Source organism: Spermophilus citellus (genome assembly GCF_964194105.1).
Source record: "Spermophilus citellus genome assembly, chromosome: 13".
Lineage (NCBI taxonomy): Eukaryota > Metazoa > Chordata > Mammalia > Rodentia > Sciuridae > Spermophilus > Spermophilus citellus.
In genome coordinates, this window is record NC_138193.1 from 63,019,459 (window position 1) to 63,042,228 (window position 22,770).

Genomic DNA, 22,770 nt, shown 5'->3' on the forward strand with positions numbered 1-22,770 from the left:
GTATGTTGATATTTATCCCTAGGAATTCTGAATTTAAATAATATTGTAGCAGCTGGTATAGGAATCTGAGAGTCTTGCTCATTTATCTGGATAGAAAGAGTGAAATTTTAAATTTTTCTCTCCAATGTTTAGGTTGGTCACAGCAGATGTAGCTTTTTACACTGGAAATCTTCAAGCCTTAAAAGGTCTTAAAGATTTGGACCTAAATATGGCAGAGATCTGGGAACAGAAGAGGTGACAACTCACTGGAAAACTGGGTAGTTCATCTAACCATGGGACATGTATGTTTCTGAAGAATATCTGAATGCCTGTGTTTCGAGAACCTGGAACCCAAAGTGAACTGAGGTGGGGGAAAGGGAAAAGGAAAGTATCAGTGTTGGGAAACTGGATTCAGTGGGATCTACAAGGAATGCCATTTTTGTGCATTCTTAAGTGAGGAGTAACTGATCAGGTGTCTATAACATTTTTCATTCTCTCTGGAAACAGACTCAGGTTTCTTTGGACCAAATCCAAAAGAACACATAGCTGTAACACAGCTGTAGTTGACTAGAATGCTCTGTATACTTTATATTAAAAAATGCTTTGCATTTCTTCCAGTGCAATGAAATTCATATGGTGTCCCACCTTATTTAATGATGGTACAATTTAAAATATTAAAATCTTAGTCAACCTCTGTAGAAAGTTTTCTCTATGAAAGTAAAGCTGTTTGAAAAATTATTTTTTTACAGATCTTTCTATAAAAAATAAACATCTTTTGATTGCTTGGATTTAGGAATTCAGTTTTTGTTTTAGTGACCAATGTCAAGTTTCAGGATTTGTGTTACATATTTAATCTTTCTACTACCACCATTATGTCAACTGGGTAAAGCCTTCTCAAAAGTCCAAATACATGAAAGAGTAATAATAAGATATTGGCATTTATGCAACTACTAGTTTAAATACTTTTCAGAAGTGGTATACAGAAGGCTACAGTTTAATAGCTGTATTTTTATAAAAGTATCTATGAAGGGTTTGGGTTTTTTCCCCCTAACAGGTAAGACTGTGTATTCATGTAATATGCCTACTTATGAGTTCTCATTTTAACATTTAGGTAACATATGAAGTATGGTCCCCTTGGAGTCTTGTTTTTAAGTTACTTTCAATGTGTATATGAACAAAGACCAGGGAGAAATAGAAATTTTAAAATATGGGCTGCTGTTTGGGGGCCAGAAGTACAAGGTATTAAAGACTTTTATGATACCTACCTTCAAAATTAAAAATGAGAATCAGCAGCACTCTACAAGTGAAAGTGCCTGTGCCTCACCTCACACTAAGACTCTTGCCTAACCCTGTCAGAGTGCCTAATCTTGTGATTATGTACAATGAAATAGTCTTATTTTGTGCTTTACAGTTTTTTCAAAAGGAAAGCTTGTTTTCTTTCCTTTATCATTACGAAGGTATGTCGTTGATTCTTACGCTGTCTAAAATAAAGGTGTAAAAAATTATGAGACTTTAAAAGACATTTTTTTTTTTTTTTAAGTACGGAAGAATTGGGAAGTATGACTTGATCTTCCAGCAGACCTGATTTGTAAGGTTGTTATTGAAAATTTTTCAGTGATGTGAAGCTTTAAGAAAAGAGAACTTACCCCACCCCATTTATCCCTCTACAGTACAAGGATCTGAAAGAAATGTTCTACCTCTGCCCACTCCAACCATTTAGCTGGGGAAAGAAATACCACTTTTTTTCAGTAAATGGAGAGTCTGGAGTGCATGGCAGGCACCCTAGTCTTAGAACTATATGAGAGGTTAAATATCTTCCATTTCCTTTGGAAATGTGTTTTTCTTAGAAATGCAGAAAACTGGACTTAGTAGATAACTAGCTGGTGAGTACTTAAATATTCCAACCCATACAGTGTCTGTTCAGCAAGAGCAAACCATTTTATTTTGCTGATTCATAAAATTAGCATTAAAAAGTTCAAGAATACATGTGTATGGCTTCACCGCTTTATTTTTGAAATCACAGGCAATTCAAAGTGACCATCACTGAGGCTTCTGTTAATAAAAATCTTCCAACAGAACTGCCCCAGTTTTAGGATTAAACAATATTGCACTTTAAGATGAACTTTCAGGATCCTCTTCAAAGAGGGAAAGTATTGCTCCATCTGTTTTTCTTAAACTAAAAGCATATTGCAGAAAACTCTAAAATCAACACTGCAAGGTACAGTAACATAGTCAAGTACCTGCCTACTTTAGAATCCTAGAGACATTTCAATGTAAGAAACTATTTAGCCCATAATTTAGCCCATAATTAGTATAAAGTGTATACAGTATTCTTTTCAGTGGTCCAATATGCGAAGGTTTCCAGATACAATCTTGTTCTCTAATACTGCTCCAGGTGGGATGTCAATTCTGTCGCCATGATTTGCAATGATGATAACTGTTCCCTAACAGGGAAAACAAAGAGCTAAGAATATACTTGCAACTGCAACTGAAATGCAATTATCATACAACAACCATCAAGTTTATGTACAACTCCTTTTACAATGGAGTGACTGTAATGATAAACAATATTAAACATGAAAAGCAAGTAACATTAAGGAAAAATGTAATGTGTACATCTGTCACAGTCCTGACAGTAGTCCTAGATTCCCTGCCTCCTTGTCAGAGATGGTGTGAACAATGGGAAGTAGACCCAGTGCTATAGTATAACTACCCTTTCTGAAGGCCTCTTGCTTATAAAGTCACCAGCATTATCCAATACCCAAAAAGCAAGTAATAGATGCCAGGCCTAGTGGTGCACACCTATAATCCCAGCTACTTGGAAGACTGAGGCAGGAAAATTTCAAGTTTGAAACCACTGGGCAACTTAGCAAGACCCTGTCTCAAAACAAAATTTAAGAAAGGCTGGGGTTTGTAGCCAGGCATGGTGGTGCACACCTGTAATCCCAGTGGCTTAGGAGGCTGAGGCAGGATGACTGCAAGTTCAAAGCCAGCCTCAGCAACTTAGCAAGGCATTTAACAACTCAGCCAGATTCTGACTCTAAATGAAATATTTTAAAAGGGCTGGGAATGTGGCTCAGTGGTTAAACCTCCCTGGGTTCAATCCCTGGTACCAAAAAAAAAAAAAAAAATAGGAGGAGGAGAAGCAGCACTGGGGTTGTACCTCAGTGATAGAGCACTTGCCTTGCACATGCAAGGCCCTGGCTTTGATCTCCAGCACAGAAAAGAACTAAAGTAAAAGTTGCACGATTTATATTTTCATACACAGTTCTCTGTTGTTTCGGTTTTGGTACTGGGGATTGAATCCAGGGGTGCTCTACTTCTAAGCTACATCCCCAGCCCTATTTTAATTTTCATTCTGAAATAGGTCTGAGTTGCTTAGGTGCCCCCCCTAAGTTGCTGAGGCTGGTCTTGAACTTGAAACAACCTCCTGACTCAGCCTCACAAGTCACTGGGATTACAGGCATGTGCCACTGTGTTCAGCTGGTTGTGTCTTCTTGTTTTTTTAAGGAATAGTTGTACTATTAGTTGTTAAGTTTTCATTGTCTTGAGATTTTAAATAGTTAATATAAGCAATAAGTTCAGTATATGTGTGTTGTTTTCCCCCCCTAAGATCTCTTCATTTAAGCAAGTAACTTTAAGGGTAAGGACACATGAAAAAATAGATATGAGATTTTTTTTTTAAATAATAGGGAAAAAACTTTTACATCTTCGATGGTAGCTTTTACCCATAAAGTCCGAAGTTTTCAATTCTGTGAATATTTCAATGAAATTGATACAGGTACATTAAAATGGGAAATCAATCTATAGCTTATGAATCATTATCAGTAATCATTAGCCTATTTTCTCAATAAAACTCTAAAAATATAAATATTTCAAAGTTATCACAGATGGTATGTGGCTCAAGTTTTTGTGGGTGTCCCATATAAGGGACAATAGGACATAATGGGTTAATACTTAATATTCCTCTATTTCTTATACTAGGCTAGAATACTCAAAAGTACCTAAATACTACAATAATGTAAACAAATATATTTATACTCATTTACATTACACCTAACATGTATAATCTTCAGATTCCTTTAACAGGATTAGACTATTCAGCATAAATGAACTCACTTTTAAAAATGTTATTCGAATAGTCAACTTTAGAGAGCTAATGCTAGTAGTGATCCTATTTTAAAATTTTGATAAAATAGAGCTGTTCACTACTAGTGTTTGCTTTCCATTTGAATGCTGTATACCACAACATACTTATATAAAATTAGGTTTGTATTTTAACTAGATATATATCTGGTTATACTCCTACTAAGTTCTGTAATAACCTATTTCATATCTGTGTCCACATTTTAAAAGATTATCTTACAAATATATGGTTCAGTCTAAGAAGTACTCATTAGAGGTAAATTTAGGACTAGAAAACAAAACCTACTTATAAAGCTATAGGAAATGTGATCTTCATCATTAACATACATACCTTTAATGAAACATTTTTGCCAAATGTCACATCCCCTGAAACTGTGAGATGATCCAATTCAAGCATATCTGGTATACTTTCAAATCTTCTTAGATAATCTTGAACCTTTAAGTAGAAACAAAAAAATATTTCAAATGGGTTCTCAGGAGCCAGGCATGGTGGAACACACCTGTAATCCCAGCAGCTCAGGGGCAGGAACATTGCAAGTTCAAAGCCAGTCTTAAGCAACTTAGCAGGGTCTTGAGAAACTCGCCAAGACTCTTGTCTCTAAATAAAATATAAAAGAGCTGGGCATGTGACTCCGTGATTAAGTACCCCCAGGTTCAATCCCTAGTGCCAAAAAAAGGCAGGAGGTTTTCACAGAGAAATAAATAATAAATAGTTTAACTGAAATATAAATCATTTAATGGCAAAACTCAAGTTTTCTATGAGAAGCACCTATTAAGATCCTATGCAGAAGAGTCCAGTAGATATGAACATTGTCCTTAAAAATCAAGCAATTATAATACAGTTGAGCCAATCAGATGTGTGGTTTTTTGTTTTGGGAAGGTTTTTGTTTGTTTTGTTTTTTAAGATAACCAAACCAGCCATCAGGCTAAAAGCCAGATAAGTACTTCACATAGTCTGGATAGAGCTGGAAAAAGAATGAATGATCATGCTTTGAAGCAGTCTAGATCGGAACTGCTTTTATGGGATGGGCAGAATTCACAAGTGGCTCTCATTTCAAGAACAATAAAACAAATCACCATTATCCCTATCTTTGTTGGGGGCGGGGAATGTTTATTGGGGAACTGAACCCACGGCTGCTTTACCACTGTTCTACATCCCCAGCCGTTTTTCTTTTTTGAGACAGGGCCTTGCTAAGGTGCTGAGGCTGGCCTTGAACTTCCAATCTTCCTGTCTCAGCCTCTCCAGTTGTTGGAATTACAGGCATGTGCCACTGTACCCAGCTCTTATCTTTGCCTTTTATTTCTTTGGATGTACAAGCACTAGAGATTGTTCTATGTGATCTTATTTCCTATTTTGCTGGGAAAATAGAAACAATTAGAAATTTCCTTTAGATTCAACCATCCACCATCCTGCCTCCTAGCCTATTACCCTTTTCTCCTAGTACTGGGATTGTTCTATTTCTACTGACTTAAAGCCAACCTCTCCACTGTGTATTAGGTTCCTTTTTATGAGTTATTCAAAAAATTGTTTCAGGGAGTCTCTCTACAATGTTTTTTTCCCTCCCGACTGCATTGGTTGCCATTAATGTATATGTAAATTCTCCCATTATTTATTTACATATGTGTACATGTGTGTTTATGTATTTATTTTTGCAATATTGGGGACTGAACCCAGAACCTTACACATGATAGGCAAGCAGCCCTTTTTTAAAACTTAAAACTTGGTGGGGTCCTTTTTTTTTTTTTTTCTTTTTTTGGAACTGGGGGTCGAACCCAGGGCTTTGCGAATGCAAGGCAGACGCTTTGCCACTGAGCTATATCCCAGCCCCCTTTTTTAAAACTTTAAGACAGGGTCTCAGCAAATTACCTAGGCTGGCCTCAAACTGATGATCCTTCTGAATCAGTCTCCCAAGTAGCTGGGATTACAGGCATATGCCACCAAGCTCAGTAATTCTCCCATATTTAAGAAACAAAATCAAACCGCTTAGATGTTATATTCCTCTCTACCTTCTGTTTATCTTTAAGGCAAAACTTTTGAATGAGCTGTCTATATTCATATTTCCAATCTCCTATTCTCTTAAATTTATTCCAGTTGGATTCCCAAACTTCCATATTGATAAATATATTTACTCTTACTTGAATCAGCAACATGAATGCTTAGTCCCTCTTTCCTGAAATATTCTTTTTCATTTGACTTTCAGGAGACACACACACACAGAAACGTTTTCTATTCAGTTCCTCATCTGTGGTCCACATGAGGTTGCACTAAACCACATCCAGGACTCCAACAGACTTGGATAGTATAGCAGGACACCACAGGTTAGACACAAAGACTCACCCTGTCGCTTCATTAACCTCAACGTTTTATGTGACTAAATTTTCAGGATTCCACTTGTCAGAGTAGGGTTTTGCTAGACTTATTCCCTTTGCTTGGAAGGTTTTTGGCCCAGATACCTGCATAGTACACTCACTCAACTTCTTAATTGGGCTGTCCAAGGCTACCCAGTCAATGTTAAATTACACTCTCCCTGCACATATACTTCCTGCTCTTACCTTATTTCTCCAAATTCTCACTATTTGGAATACTGTGTATTTTATTTATTTGCTTATTTTTTTCCTTCTCCACTAGAATGTAAGTCTTCCATTAAGAAAAGGATTTTATTAGTCTGTTTTGTTTACTGCTAAATCTCCTCACCTAGAAACCAGAATTAACCTTTTCCCACTAATGAAAGCACTTATGGTCATGGGAGGGACATAAGATAAAATGTCCCGACATTTAAATATTCTCTACAGTGAATCAATTTTCAAAAAGTTCATCTTTATCTTTTATAATCAGTTCCTTTAAATGACATCAAAAATCGAAGAATACAATGTGTCAGAAGTGGAGGTTTAAATTCATAAGTGGATCATATCTTTACAGTTACATACCTTTGTAAAAGAACTGCCTAATTTAACCAAGGGCACTGTAGGAAACTCCCGCTTTTCACTCATTGTCAAAGATCCTGCATTAAGGCTATAGAGGTTTGACATCACAAGCAAGAGATCTGATGTGGTTTTGACAGGCAGAAAACGGCTCCTTGGAACATTAATACCTAAAGAATTCTCAAAGCTTTTAATTGCAGCCCCTACTGCAGTTTCTAACTGAATGACATTCAGGCCTCCATCCAAAGTCTGTAAAATAAGAGGGAGAGGGGCAGGGGGAAACACAGATTTTAGGTACCTACAACTTACAATATAGTAATATTAATACAGATAGTTAATATCTGGGAAGTGCTTTTAGAGAGATAACGAAGGAGATACAATCTCAAGAACTGACATTTATCAAGAACCCATTATATGCGAAACTCTTAACACCTGTGTGGTATTTTTTTTTTTTTTGGTCTCATAACTCTGGTTATGTAGTAATATCCCCATTATACCATAAAAGAACCAAAGGTTCTAAAAACTCATACAAGCTGCATGTGGCCAAATGGCTAATAGTGTCAAAGCAATAACCAAGACTGAGGTGGGTCTTTTACTTTTGAGTCCAGTGTTCTTGCCACTACAACAGGCCAGGGTCAAATAAAGGCACGCTACAGAGATGAATGCAGAGTCTGGAGGACAGAGCCAGCAACCTAGAGTCTCACTAGGCCAGGAGAAGAGACCAAAGGAATACATAGGCCAGAGGGAGTGGGCAATGGGGTCCACGTTTAGCCTACTGTGATCTTTGGTACCAGCAAGCCCAGTGAGAGAGAACTTTGGCTTACCTTTGGATTCACAATGATTTCCATGTCAATGGCATTCTGTTCCTGCAGTCTTTTAACTGCTGCGAGAGAAATCCATAGGTTGTTTGTGTTAAATATTTTAAACTTTGATACAGACTTGAACTCATCAACGTGCGCTTTTGGCACTTGAGCGATTTCCACCAATCTCAGTTTGCCTTCATACTGAGTGAGTGTCCCGCCCTAGGAAGGCAGAAAATAATTAGTGTTTCCACATCTTTCCCCATCAGAACCACAACATCCTGCTTAATTTTATGGAAAAGACACTGATGGTACAATCTCCCAGAATATAAAGTGACATTTTAAAGACCATCTTGTTCAAAATTAAAGCCCTGGACGCAGATCAGAGTTATCCTTACTTGCCTAAGGTCTGCTACAGGAATAGTTGTTTTCACACAACTGCTTGTTACAAAACAGTACCACCCAAGGCCCTGCTCTGACAGGCTATAGAAAAGGGGAGCACAGAGGAGATAGATATACAAGAAGATAAGTGGCCTCAGGCTAGTGAGGTTCTTTCATCCACTAAGACATGCCAGTATAGAAAGAGGGCAACATTTCCAAGAGGCATAAAATCCAGGCCAAGGACTGTTTTAGTATTCATATACTGCTTGCTTTTTTCGGGGGGTAAGTAGTAAAGTCTATGTGCCATTTCACCCAAGGCCAAATTTCATGACCACCAAACATGCCAGGTTAAACAAATTTGTGATTTGCACCAAAAGAATGGCATATTTTTCAATGTACTACAAAGATATTACAGTGATAAAATTTTATAAATATGTAAGGAAGTTTTCATTAGAGGTGCAATAAAGTTCCAGACAACAATATTAATTGTCTGAACTTAACGAAAGTGTTTTCATGTTTCAGCTCTATTCCATAAATATACACAGAACACTTTAGTTTAAATCAATGACAGATTATCCAAAAAGAATGGTTCTAATACCACTGACTTTGGATTTATGATACACATTGTTATGTTAGAACTTAAATTACCCCACAGAATACCATCTCTCTCTTACAATGTCAAGTGAATAAATGTGTTCTGCTTAAAAGAAACTTTCAAATTAGAAAGAAAAAGCATTAAGTATACAACCTATTAATGGGAAAAACGTGAATCCCAAATTGCTTCCCCTCAGTATTTACCTTCACATCTGCACGTGTTTTGTTTGTGACTTCCATGACAAATTCACAGCGTTTTCCATTGGGTGGATTCATTAGATGATTAAGAATATAAAGATCCACTGTGGCACCCAGATTATCTATGTTAGACACAAAAATATACTCTTTGCCTTCTCCTATAAAGGTATCAAGCAAACCAGAGTTGTAGAAACTGGCGTAGATATCACCATGACCTGGAGGGTACCAAGCTTCTGTATTTTCCCCTGAGTAAGAGACATCCTTTGCTACAGGAAGTAAAGATTCTTTATTAATCCTCGGGTACCTTAAAAAAAGAAAAAGTTCTTTTGCATTATCAACCCTGTAAAGCATTCAAGCAAAACAATGCATTAAAAGATCCTTCTTTTTCAGTGTTTCAATAGTAAATTATAGGTGAGTCCACTTAAGAAAATCTCATCTGTGTTGTTCAAAATCTGTTTCTTAGCTAATAAGTTGCTGCAAAAAAATTTTTTCCCATAGTCATATAGATGGGAAGACACCTCGAATTTTTAAGATATTAATGTTTTCTAACTCTTCAAGAGGAGGCATATATTAAGTAAATAATGTTCTCAACCTTTTTGGATTTTGGATAGTTCTTTTCCCTGAAGACCTATCTAGGGAAAGCTGGCCTGTTCTTACAAACAGATATATTTGGGAGTGATTCTCTTTCTTCTTCAGAAAACCAATAGCAGGTTATTAATACCCCTCCCATCATCAATGAGCACACGGGTAAGGACTGACATTGGGGAGAGGCAGGCAGGAGAAAGCAGCACAACAAACTGAAGAAAAATGCAGACAACCCATCTGTTACAAAAAGTTTCCATGGGAAAATGGACTAAAAAAACACAATGGAGCAACTTCAGATGTGTCCCTTCTTCCTAAGTTTATGTAGACTCGTGTCTTTCTCTTTATCACAATGCTTTCATCTGATTTCCTTTCTACTCATTCCACTGTCCCCAAAGTTGATGGTTCCAGAATTTATTAAATTATCCCCATGCCTAACTCAAGATGAAGAAATTCCCACAGAAGTGAAGGTTATCAGTCAGGGAACGGTGGCACATGCCAGTAATCCCAGTGGCTCAGGAGGCTGAGGCAAGAGGATCATGAGTTTAAAGGCAGCCTCAGCAAAAGCAAGGTGCTAAGCAACTCAGTGAGACCCTATCTCTAAATAAAATACAAAATAGGGGTGCAGATGTGGCTCAGTGGTTGAGTACCCGAGTTCAATTGTTGGTACCAAAAAAAACAAAGAAGTGAAGGTTATCAATACTGTAGAATATAGAAAGCCGTTCACAGACCCAGGTGAAGCCCAAATATACCCTCAGAAAGTGAAGACCTATAAGCCAACCTCTAATATTTTGGACATGGAACAGAATCTTAAACAGATTTTCTTTTAAGAACTGGAAATTAGGGCTGAGGCTGTAGCTCAGTGGTAAAGTGCTTGCCTTGTATGTGTGAGGCACTGGGTTCAATCCTCAGCACCACATACAAAATAAATAAAGATACTGTGTGTTCAACTACAACACAATAAATATTAAAAAAAAAAAAAAGAACTGGAAATTACAGAACTGAAAAGTAATTGACAATCATAGCTATTACCAAATGTTCAACTTTGAAAGGTGTCAAGCACTTGCAAGATGGCACATGCACATCTTGAGACAGCTGTTACAAAGCAAAGAAATCCTTTCCCAAGAGTAATACTCAAGATTTTTTTGTATGTTTGGTTTTTTGTTGTTGTTATTACCCCTTTTACCTGCTTTGATTGAAAGTGTAGATTTTCACACGACAATGATTGTACTTTTGTAGTATTTTTTTTGTATCTTCATCCGTGTTAAAAGAGTTCATTAAAACAAGAGGAACATCAGTATTGTAGGTTTTATTCAAATGCTAGGGAGGAAAATGACAATCAGATTACTCAGATTTGTTTTCTTTGCTTATGTAAAACTAATTCTTCAGAGTTAATCACCTCATTTATATATACATCCGAATACATCCAAATATATACATTTGACATAAGTAACTCCTTTGTGTGAGGCAGACTTTTGATAAGCAGTTTACCATGTACTCAATAAATCACAACTCTTTTGGTACAGAACTATTGACTGAATTTTATTGCTGATTAAACTGAGCCCCAGCTGGGTGCCCCCAGGTGGCCAACTCTCAAAGTGTGTGCACAGCCACAGTGCGGTGTGGTCTTACAGAAGTCTATAGACAAGTGCTGAGTAAGCATTTACTCTTATGTTTCAAGTTCTGTGGGGATTAAAGTACAGATGTTACAAAGATCTGGCTTGCAGTTCTCAGGATGAATGGTCAAAAATTCTGAATCACACCTCAACGGAAATCTTTCCAATCTCAGAAGAGCTAACAGACTACTTAGGGAGAAAAAAAGGTTCTTAGAAGTCAAGACTATCCAATGTTCAAATTCTGATTCTAGATTAACTAACTAGGGAGCTTGAGAAATAAAGTCTCTGTGTCATGGTTTTCTCATCTGTAAACTGGGGATGATAATATTTACCTCACTCAGTTGTTCAGAGGAACAAATGGATCAATTCTTAGGAAAAGCATGGAGTATCTGGTGCACAGTAAGGGCTGGATAAATGTTAGCCACTGCTACTGCTAGTGTCTATAGTTGCCAGCATCATACTAGACAACAGATACAGAGAAGGGAAAGACAGGGACACTGCCCCTGAAGAGCTTACAGTCTACGATTAATAACTTTGTCATAAGAAGGACACCAAGAACAGTTCTTAGCATTCATGGCATCCTGAAAGCTATCTTCCCCAACTTACCAAAAGGGGTTAATAAAGCCAGATCAACCCAGACATCATGAAGGCTGTCAGCCAAAAGAAAGGAGGTGGAAGGCAGCAGATCAAAGGATAATCTGAACAGACCCAGAGATTTCATCAACCACAAATGCTATTTAAGATCAAAAGCTTTTATATCACCCTAAGGATGTGACCTTAAACCTTTTTTTTTTTAAACACTGTTAAAGAGACTAAAGATAGCAAGCTATTTGACTAGCTCAAATTCACATCTGCTACATTTAACAATATAAAATTTATGATAACCTAAAAATTATTTTAGTGTCTCATCAGAAAGGCTGTGTTACTCACTTCAATTTGCTGAACAGTCAGATCCAAAAAGGTATTCTCATTCCTCACACCAATCAGACTTTTAGGGCCTTTGCAACCCATGCTGGTTCCCAAACCACCATTGAGTTTCACCACCACCAGCTTGTTCAACACAGAAGATACATTATCAGGCAAGCCCCTGGCCTTTATCTTTTCATAAGGTTGAATCTGAAAGGAAAAATAAAATTATAGGAATAATTCAAATAACTTTATAAGATGTTAAAGCAAATCAATTCTGGGATTATTTCCATTTTTCTTCCTTTTAAAGTTTTGGTCTCTCTTGTGGAAAGTTTCACCCACATTTCCTTTAATGTCACCAGGCCCTTCTGGTTCAAAATCAAAAACTTAACAGGCAACTTCCTTGAGCACAGTAGGTGAATGGTTCACTTACACTATAATGAAGTATAAAGAAAGGGGGAAAGTTGTCTATAAATATTTGTCTGACTAGTGGGAACATCCAAGGTTTTTAGACTCAAAACTTCCAATTTGCCTCAACAAAGCAAATGAGATACACAAAGCTCATCCAAAGTCTAAATATTTCTGGTGTATTGTGATCCACTTCAATTCTGAACAATCCTTACAATCAATACATTATTCTACCACAGGAGGCAAAAACCAAAACATACTTGTTCTTTGCCATTCTCCTCCATTCAGTCTTAAGTTTGACCTTCAGAAGAAGATGGCATAGGCTTTTAGGTATGCACAGAATTCCTTAAGAATTTAATTCTTGATTATCCCTGTATAAAAGCCCACACTGGAAAATAAATTCTTCTCATTGTTCCAAGAAATGCCCTGGGAGAAAACAAGGGCAGGGCTGGAGAAAAATCCCCAATCTCCTCCCTAGCATTGTCAACTATTTTGAGAGTCTTAAACTTAACTTCTCCCTCAGAGGAAACTTAGAAGCTGAGACTCATTTTTGTTTTTCAAACCAGGCACAAGTAAGACTCGGCATCTTATAGCAAGAATGAAAGCTTTTTAAAAAAGATCACAACAGATTTTCTACATGTGGCATTTTTGCTATTTTGCTTTAATGGAATAGGTCCTCAAATAAGACTCTTCAGTTACATCATGGTGTAGGACACATAACACATGAGTGGACCAAAAAAAAAAAAAAAAAACAACAACAACAACAACCAGTAGGTGCTCTGTGAACACTAGATTTTATTTATTGTGCTACCTGCAGGGTTGTGTATGTGTGGATGAGAGGGGCAAGGGGCAAGTGACATTTGTGATTGGGAAAGGTCTTGACAAGCTCACATTTCAGTGATCTAAGCCTGTGGAACAATCCCTTTATGCTTAGTCAGACAAACATACATATATCATACACAGATTCTGATCACAATTCTTGCTCTTAATGGTTCTTTCCATTAATCTGTAACTTATTTCTTCTAACCTTTAATATACTGTATTAATTGCAAGTATGGCTAATACACTGTGTTACCTGGTGTAAATACTGAGGAACAACAAAGCTCTCTATTGATTATCCCCACTCCCATTATCACTCATGCTGAACTGTTTCCTGATGTGACAGATAGTGTTCCTAGTAAATGCTGCTTAAGCAGCAATTAACATTTATTCCCATTCATGAACCAGAGGAAGGGCTGATGACCATAAAAGACAGGAGGAAGAGACAGGACCATGGGCACTCCATCAGGTGCTACCTAACCACCTGAATGCTAACTGCCAAGGACCAGGACAGGGAGGTGGGAAAGAACACAGACCACACAAGTTGCTTCCCTGGCAGCACTTGGTTTTGGTGAGGAAAAGGCAGGGGTAACAAGAACTTGAACTCCAACACAAATACAAAGTGCCCATGACCCAGTGGAAGATATTCCTTGAAAATGTTTTTATTACCATGAACATCATTTGTTCAGCATTTCAAAGAAACTGATAATACTACTATGGAGAAAAAGTCCCAATTTAAGTGTTAACTACTTCAAAAGAGTACATGACAACGAAACCTTCTGTCACCTCATATAACATGGTAGTTTATTATTCTTTCTAGCTGAGCTGCTGGAATCAATTGGTCAACAGAGGGAATGCCACTGTGATATTATGGCAGGGATTGAACTCAGGGGCATTCAACCACTGAGCCACATCCCCAGCCTTATTATGTATTTTATTTAGAGACGGGACCTAAGTTGCTTAGCGCCTCACTTTTTACAGAGGCTGGCCCTGAACTCGAAATTTTCCAGGCTTAGCCTCCCAAGCTGCTGGGATTACAGGCGTGTGCCACGGCGCCCAGCTTAAATATGCTTTTTTTAAAAAGTGAAATACAGGGCTGGGGATGTGGCTCAAGCGGTAGCATGCTCGCCTGGCATACGTGCATCCCGGGTTCGATCCTCAGCACCACATACAAACAAAGATGTTGGGTCTGCCGAAAACTAAAAAATAAATATTTAAAAATTCTCTCTCTCTCCTCTCTCACTCTCTCTTTAAAAAAAAAAAAAAGTGAAATACACAGAAGCAAGGTTTTTTCCTACACATAAGGTAGGCATGTTTTCCAATTCCACCTAAAATTTTAACTGTGAAACATCAGAAGTATAAATGTTTATAGAATAGACATACAGCTGAAAGAACAATATTTTCAAAAAAGCATTCTTCCACAACTTCAAAGCCTCCATGCACCCATCCCTGCCTGATCACATTCCTCTTCTATCTCTCTGGATTAACAGTATCTGAACTATATATGTATCCCTTATAACAATTCATTTAATTTGTCTCTAAAATTTTAAATAAATTGAATCATAGTATCAAACAGGTACAATATCAGCAATTCAAACAAAGCATTATCACTTGAATGTAGTGTCAATATTTGAATAAACATTATCTAGATGTAATATGGAGCAAAAAATTCCACATAACATTAATATCAGTTGAAGTCTAAATGCTTATTTTGAGAGTAAAAAAATGCTACAATAACTAATGATTTTGAATGTTATTAATTTTATGTACAATAAACGTTTCCAAGTATTTCAGTTAGTTAAACTGGGAAACAATGACAATACACATAAAAAATTCAGTACATAAATTACTTAGCTCAAAAGGAAATATTTTCCTAAAGACATTTATCAACTATTCCTACACATTTAAATAATAATACCAGGCAGAGTAATCAAAATTAGATTACATCCTTTTTAAAACAATGTTACTGTGGTTTTCATACTTTTTTAAATTTTTTTATTTTTAGTAGTGCTGAGGATTGAACCCAGTGCCTCACACATTAGCCAAGCGCTCTACCACTGAGCCACAACCATAGCCCTTAGACTACATCTTAATTCTAAACTTTAAAGAACTGTTTGGTATACTAACATTCACAGCATAATACAAAGAGCTTTAGGACACATTTAATTGTTAGCTCTTTAATTAGGTCTATTTTTTCAAGAAAGAAATATCAATAGGAATTTTTCAGCTCCAGTGAAGATGAATTAAAAACCAAATAACAACCTTGTTTCTTTAAAATTTTACAAGAAAAAAGAACTTCAAATTGTGTACATTCATCATAAATTATCTTTGACTCAGACATAAGTATAAAGTTTACAAAAGAAAAGTATTTAGTTATCTAAATACATTGTTTTCCTTAATCAAACTTCAAAATCTGTATCAGAATTTTTTTATATTTTTATTTCTTTTTTATTTGTTCTTTTTAGTTATACAAGACAGTAGAGTATGTTGACATATTTATAAAAACATGGAGTATATCTGATTCTAATTAGGATTCCAGCCTGTGGATGTACACAATGTTGAGATTCACTGGTATATTCATATATGTACATAGGGAAGTTATTAAGAAGATAATTCCTTATAAATGAGGTTGAGGCCACTAAACAAATCAATTAAAAACATGTAAAAATGATTTCTGTAGATTGCCAATGTTTTTAAATAGTGGAAAACAGGATTCTTAGTATTTATTCAAGTTCTCGGTCCTAGGTACAAGGTTTGTTCTAAACTTTGTTTGTTCTAAAGCTTTGTTCTAAACTTAAGTAACAAAATTTAAATGTGCTGCTGCTTGTACTTAGTCATGCAGATACAGAGCCTTTAAGTTGGAAAGCACAATATTGATTAATTCAACTATGCTAAAAGTATAGTATCTGATTAAAAAAATACAACAGAAAACAAAAAGTGTTGGACAACACTCAGTGATAAATGGGGTATGAATGATTTAGGAATCAGCAACATTCAATGTTTTATTCAGACTTTTCAATTATTTGTTATGAGTTGAGAAATGGTGGGCCACTCTCATCATTCTGCCTCAAAGATGAGCCACTAGAGAACATTTACTTACATGAGATGTTCACAAGAGGGAACAGCAGTTACATTTTATATAGACTGCTTGAACAAAAAGATAGTCCCAAAATTGTGCTTTGGAAGTAACAAAACCAACATATCAGGACCTACTAATAACAGTATCAGCTAATTAGTTCATTTGTCAGATCCTACTAAAAATAACCAACTACACACACCCTGTTATGCGAAGACTTACAGGATATAGCTTTGAACCGGGCATCGTGGCACACACCTGTGATCCCAGCTACCTGTGAGGTCTAGAGCAAGGAGTACAACAAGCCTCAGCCTAGGCAACTTAATGAGAGACTCTCAAAATAAATATTAAAAAGGGCTGGATGTAGCTCAGTGGTGGAGTACTTGCCTAGAATGCATGAGGCCCTGTGTTTAAAAAAAAAAAAAAAAAAGATACAGTTGTGAAGATATTCCACTTTGCTGAAATTGGAGTTCATTCAATTAAAAAAAAAAAAAAAAAGATAAGATGGGAAATTCATGACATTCTTGTCTTGAGAGCCATGATTCCATTGCCAAATTTGTAGATTGTGAAAAGCAACAAGTGCATGCAAATGTATATTTAAAAGCACAAAATAGGGGCTGGGGTTATGGCTTAATGGTGGAGCAGTCGCCTGGCATGTGCGAAGCCCTGGGTTCTGGGTTCGATCCTCAGCACTACATAAAAATAAATAAATAAAACAAAGGTATAAAAAAGAAAAAAAAAAAAGAAGGCTTATTTTAAAAAGCACAAAATAAGGCAATATAAGTGGGGAGAAAATCAGAAATCACCTGGAAACATGCAGAAAACTCCAGTTTGGGAATAATGGCATCATAACTATTAATACAATTTAAAAGGTCAGAATACTAAGAGGACAGTGTAACTTTAGTAGGTTATTGTTAGAAAGGAAAACTTGACATTACAGCAGTTACATCCCAGTACTAGTAAAGACTTGAAAATACCTTGTTCTTTCACCAACCTCAGCTGCTCCTTAAAACCATGCTAAGGAATTATTGTTCTTACATTATAATATCAACATTTTAAAGCTTGGGCACTAAATTTATAAAGAAAACTTTAATAATTGTGATTTTTTTCTTGTATTCCCAAAATTTATTCCATAATGGTAAAATAAGGTTTCAGCCCCATACTGATTAAAACACTAGGCCATTTGGTCTTTAGACAAAAGATGTTTTAAATGTACTTCTAGTTTTAAGACAAATCTCCCAAAGGTTGGTACCTTGAGAATCTAAAAGTTTGATTTTAAACTATAATTGTGAACATTTTGCTCATATTTTCACAAATTTGGTGTGAAATAAAATGACGTGATTCACACATAACATTAAAATTCCAAAAGCGAGTTAATAAAAACACTTGACCCCAGAAAGCTTGTAGTAGAAAGATTTATTTACCATCAGTGCCCTCATTTCTCTGTGCAGTGTTGTAGCCTAAATTAAAAGGGCATAAACATTGCCCCACCTCTTCAAATGTCAAGGAACCCTGGTTCTTTATGTGATGCTTTCAGTAACATCAACTCTTTAACTCTTAACTGTCTAACTCTTAAAGCAGCTAATTAATATGGGTTCTGCTGAAGAATTTGTTCACAAGAATAGGAATCTGAAAAGAACTATATAAGGAAAAAAGCAACAGGGTTTGAAGAGGGGAGAATGTTAAGTGATGAGGTTAATACTGCTTTTAGAAACCTCCATGGAGGTCTCCGACTTGTGTTTCATGACTTAAGATCCATATGTACACACAAAGAAAACAGTAGTTGAATCAAACAACTGTTTGATTCCAGACATTTCATGTCTAAAGCTTATTCAGATTAAATTAGGTAGTAAGCATGGCTTTCTCCTTGTATTTCAACAAGAGTGCTCTCTGTTGGTGATACTGCCATACTCTCCACCAGGGAACCTAACCAAGCAGTCCAACAGCTGAGTTTAGATTAACAAGTCAAAGGGATGCATGTTACAAAGTTGCTTAGCAACAGCTGAAGTTATACTGGACACACCTTGTCCCAGAGACATTTTAGACTGTCTTCCACTTTCCTTTGTATCTCCCCCAGGAGAATGCACAAAGACATTAACTCTGGCAAAAATGAATGGTATTTGCAAACAACTGGGAGTACCATGCACTGCCAGATACAGTCTCAATGTTACCCTGACTGAATCACTTTAGTCAGTCACTAAGTGCAATCTTTGTGTTTTCAAACCTAATCACCCTGACCCTCATTTTTCCCAGACATGAATAGAATTCAGTGTTCTTAGAAGACCACTATTGCAGCTAAACAAGACAGCGGGCAACCTCCACAGGTAAGGTGGGCAAGCCCCAAGAGGCTCACAGCAAAATATTCAGGGCAGGCCAAGCACTTGTGTTCTCTTTTTACCGGTAGAAGAGAATTAATCAAATACTAACTTCCTCTGAGGAATGAGTGAAAGAAAGCAGTTGGCAATCTACTAAAGAATGTAACTTAAACAACATTCTGCCCTCTAGGATGTCAATCTAGTTTTCCTGCCGAAATGAAAAGGAGATCTTTTAAAAACTGTCTGCCATGATCTGTATCTTGCCAAGTCTGTTCACAACTTAGTTTCCAGTTAGAATAAAAACCAAATTCATTACACAGTCATGGACACACTGTTCCCATTAGCAATAGTATAACCCAGTTCTGGGTAGCATATTTGTGCTATTCCTGGAGACAGTGCCAAATACCCAAAGCAAGCTAACAGTACCTGCCCTGTTATGGTTCACAAGGGTATTATTATTGCAATCTGAAAGAATTTTTTTTTCAACAAAAGTAAGTTTGCCTGAAAGAAAATGAGCTGTGTAAACAGTAAAACAAATTAGGAATGATGCTCCATATGTACAGAGAGTGTTCCAAGAACACTGACTTATTCACAAATCCTTATGTACCTTGTTTGTGTGCCAAGTTCTGTGCTAGGCACTTTCACAAATTCTCAATTCACATTTCTTAAGGTAATTACCAGAATCTAGGTCATTTAAATGATCCTATAGATCAATTTAATATCAGAAAAATCATACCCAGACCATATATTTCATTCCAGAAAAGCCAGTAAATTATATACATGCAATATTATCACATGGTCCACTAACTAGGGCTCAACTTGTATTTCACAGGACAAAACCAGATCCTCAGAACCTCCTTGTAGCTCCTCCTTATTTCCTCCCCTTCCTTCTGGCGAAAGGAAGAGCTATCCCCCATCCAAAGGCAACTCTGCCAGTGCCCATCTCAATAACTTATTTTTATCAATCATTCAGTCTCTCCTCTTATCTCATCCTATCTTCCTTTTTCCCATTAGCACCTCTATATTCACTTCCCTCCACTCTCCTCTGTTACACTCTGATTTTTCTCCTCTATCACTAAATGAACTGCTCTTAACATGGCATCAACAACCTCCTAATTGCTAAGTCCTAACAACATAAATACTTCTCTTGCCTGCATTCACAACTGACCAGTCCTGAAAATGCTGTCTTCTCTTTGACTTCTCAAAGACCACACTCTATTCTTGTTTTGCCTGTACCTTGCAAAGCTCATTCTAAGTAGGAACTCTACTTCCCACACAGTAGGCTCCAATCCCATGGCTTCACCACTCCCATCTCTGTGGCACCAAGACATCCAGCTGCTAAGCCAGAAGCCTGATCACATCTGATCAATCAATCACCAAGTACTTTTGGTCTCATGAAATTACCTCACTGCTACGGTCAGTACCTCACTCACCTCACTGCAGTGATCTCCAAGGTTTCCTTACATTTTTTTCTTAAAACCTAACCTCTAACATTCAGGTGGTGATTGTCTTAAAAAAAAAAAAAAAAAACAGGATTTGAGCATTTTTCTCTATTTTATCTTTCACAAAATAAAGCATTGAAGTGGCCTAGCAGAGATTAGCAGCCTACCCCAACTTTCATCTAGGCATACCACCATTGAAATCAAGACTGCATTTCCCAGCCACCCTTGCAGTTTTGTATGCCGAAATTCTGGTCATTGAGATCAATTCCAAGTGAACTGAGAGATTTCCAGAAAGTCTCTATGAAAGGGCATGGGGGCATGCCCATCTCTCTCCCTCCTGTTGTTTGGAATACAGACATGATGACTAGAGTTTATTCTAGTGGCCATCCGGGACCATAAGGTGATAATGCTAAGAATGGAAAAGCAGCAATACAGAGAAGCCCAGATTCCTGATGATGGTTAAGCTGCCATACTAACTGGATTACCTTGCTCCAGATTAACTGTTATTTTACATTTCTATATTATGTGTAACTGAATAACTTCCTAACTGGAAGACATGGTTTGTAAGGTCCTTCATGATTTGGATCTTTTACCTTTTGTTCTTTCCTTTCACAGTCCCCTAATGCTGTGCTTAAGAAACATGAGGCACTGGATTCTCCAACATACCATGTCATCCCTAGCTTGTAGGCCTCTGCATTTTACCCACTTATGCAACTTCACCAACTATCTACTTCATCCTCAAACTTTGTCAGTTCACTTCACTACACTGGAAATTTCAGAGAATATAAAAATAATCTTTGTAAGAAATTTCAATGAAAAAGCTTCCATTTGGCTTGAATGAAGAAGCTGACATCATGATGTGGTTTTGAGGTGGTCATATGTATGCCACTGCCATTAACTGCCATTCCATTTTTACTTTTCTTTTTAATGGTCAAATGCTGAGAACCCTAACTCTTAATAGCTCACACAGCTTGCTCCGTTTTTATGTCTGTTTTAAATATTTTTTAAGTGTGGACAGACATAATACCCTTATTTTATTTTTATGTGGTGTTGAGGATGGAACCCAGTGCCTCACATGTGCCTGGCAAGCACTCTGCCACTGAACTACAACCCCAGCCCGCTTGCTTGCTGTTTTTAAGAAAACCAGAAATCCCCAAGACTCAGAGTTGAAAGACTCATGAATTTCCTGTGTTTTGAAATTGATCTTTTAAAAGTCAGTAAAGTCATATTTACAGAAGTCTGCACCACTCATGAAAGATTGTGCCATCTCTGATACAAGGCTCATAGATACAGAAAAGGATGAATTATATTAATATGTGGAGCTCACTTCCCCCTCCACAGCAGGATTGGACAGACATTAATGATGCCACATAGTATCAACAATTCTCTTCCAGTACAAGTTTTGTGTCACTGAGAAATTATCATTTTAAAACATTATCAAAAGAGGTTCACAAATAATTCTTTGAGGGCACCAGCATGCAATAATGAATGAAAAAAAATAGCAGCTAGCTGTACTGAGTTATGTCTAAAACTGCAAGGACATGCTGAAGGGGATATGATGTAGTTATTATTTCCTCCATGACCTGATCCAATAAACTGCACCAATTTCAGCATGAATACTATTATTTGACAAAAAGACTGCTCTAAAACCAAATGGGGCAATACAGCAGTTGAGAAAGAACACTGGCTCTAATGCCAGGCTGCCTGGGTTTGGATATTAGGCTCTCTCCTTTCTTATAGTGAAGCATTTAACTGCTCCGAGCAGTTACTTCATTGATTTGGTATGACGATAAATGAGATCATGTAGACAAATTTCTTAGCAAAGTACCTGGATCACAGTAAGCACTAAGACGTTGGGTGGTATTGTTAGTACATCACTGATTCAGACACACTTCTCCACACCCATCTCACACTTTAACAGTTCAAAAACCAGGATCCATCATACCACCAATAGAGTCTTATTGGCTGTATTTTTTATTAGTGATGTATCAACTTACAATCAGTGGCCAAAATGGAAGTAATATGGTATTGAATTTCTGCTCCAATTACAAAGAAGCCAAATGTTTTCCCAGGCATGTGTTTTATTTAAAGTCTCTTGTCAGTCATGTAGAGCTTGAGGATATTAAAGACAAGAGACAGACTGTGAGGCAATCAGTACCTGTTTTCACAAAGTTTTACTGGAACACAAAAATACTCATTAAGTTTACATGTAGTCTATAGCTGTCTCATGCTACCATGGCTGAGTTGCGTAGTTATGACAAAGACTGTATGGCCTATATAAGCCTAAAATATTACACCTTTTGGCCTTTTCAAATTTTGCCAAGTCCTGGTTTAAGACAGGAAAAATCCAAGTTTTGATAATACTTTTGCCTTTTCAAACCATGCTTCTCCTAAAATGACTCCTCCATGTTGCCTGAGATTTTCAAAAGAGCCAGAAAGAATGGGATTTCCCTTGGACTGAATGTTGAGTTTATGCTTCCACTGGCAAGAACACTTCCACAGTATAATCCCTTGGGCTTTTTTGTCTTGTCATATTTGTCCAAGAGCAAAGCCAAGGTAACAAAATCAGGCAACTTTCAAAACACA

General features: G+C 36.9%; 2 protein-coding genes across 2 annotated transcripts in view; one reads left to right on the top strand and one right to left on the bottom strand.

The window, feature by feature from the left end:
- The window catches only part of VPS54 (VPS54 subunit of GARP complex), an 87,023-nt gene extending 86,432 nt beyond the window's left edge, over positions 1–591 (top strand). Inside the window, exon 23 of the mRNA XM_081264647.1 lies at positions 133–591. Coding sequence (XP_081120773.1) covers positions 133–238 — 106 coding nt within the window. The 3' untranslated portion in view covers positions 239–591. The remainder of the gene's footprint in view (positions 1–132) is intronic.
- Positions 592–1,969: 1,378 nt separating this feature from the next.
- The window catches only part of UGP2 (UDP-glucose pyrophosphorylase 2), a gene marked incomplete at its 5' end in the record, with an annotated part of 54,441 nt that continues 33,640 nt past the window's right edge, over positions 1,970–22,770 (bottom strand). Inside the window, 7 exons of the mRNA XM_081265153.1 lie at positions 1,970–2,423; positions 4,457–4,561; positions 7,054–7,296; positions 7,872–8,069; positions 9,027–9,324; positions 10,789–10,922; positions 12,149–12,334. Coding sequence (XP_081121279.1) covers positions 2,316–2,423; positions 4,457–4,561; positions 7,054–7,296; positions 7,872–8,069; positions 9,027–9,324; positions 10,789–10,922; positions 12,149–12,334 — 1,272 coding nt within the window. The 3' untranslated portion in view covers positions 1,970–2,315. The remainder of the gene's footprint in view (positions 2,424–4,456; positions 4,562–7,053; positions 7,297–7,871; positions 8,070–9,026; positions 9,325–10,788; positions 10,923–12,148; positions 12,335–22,770) is intronic.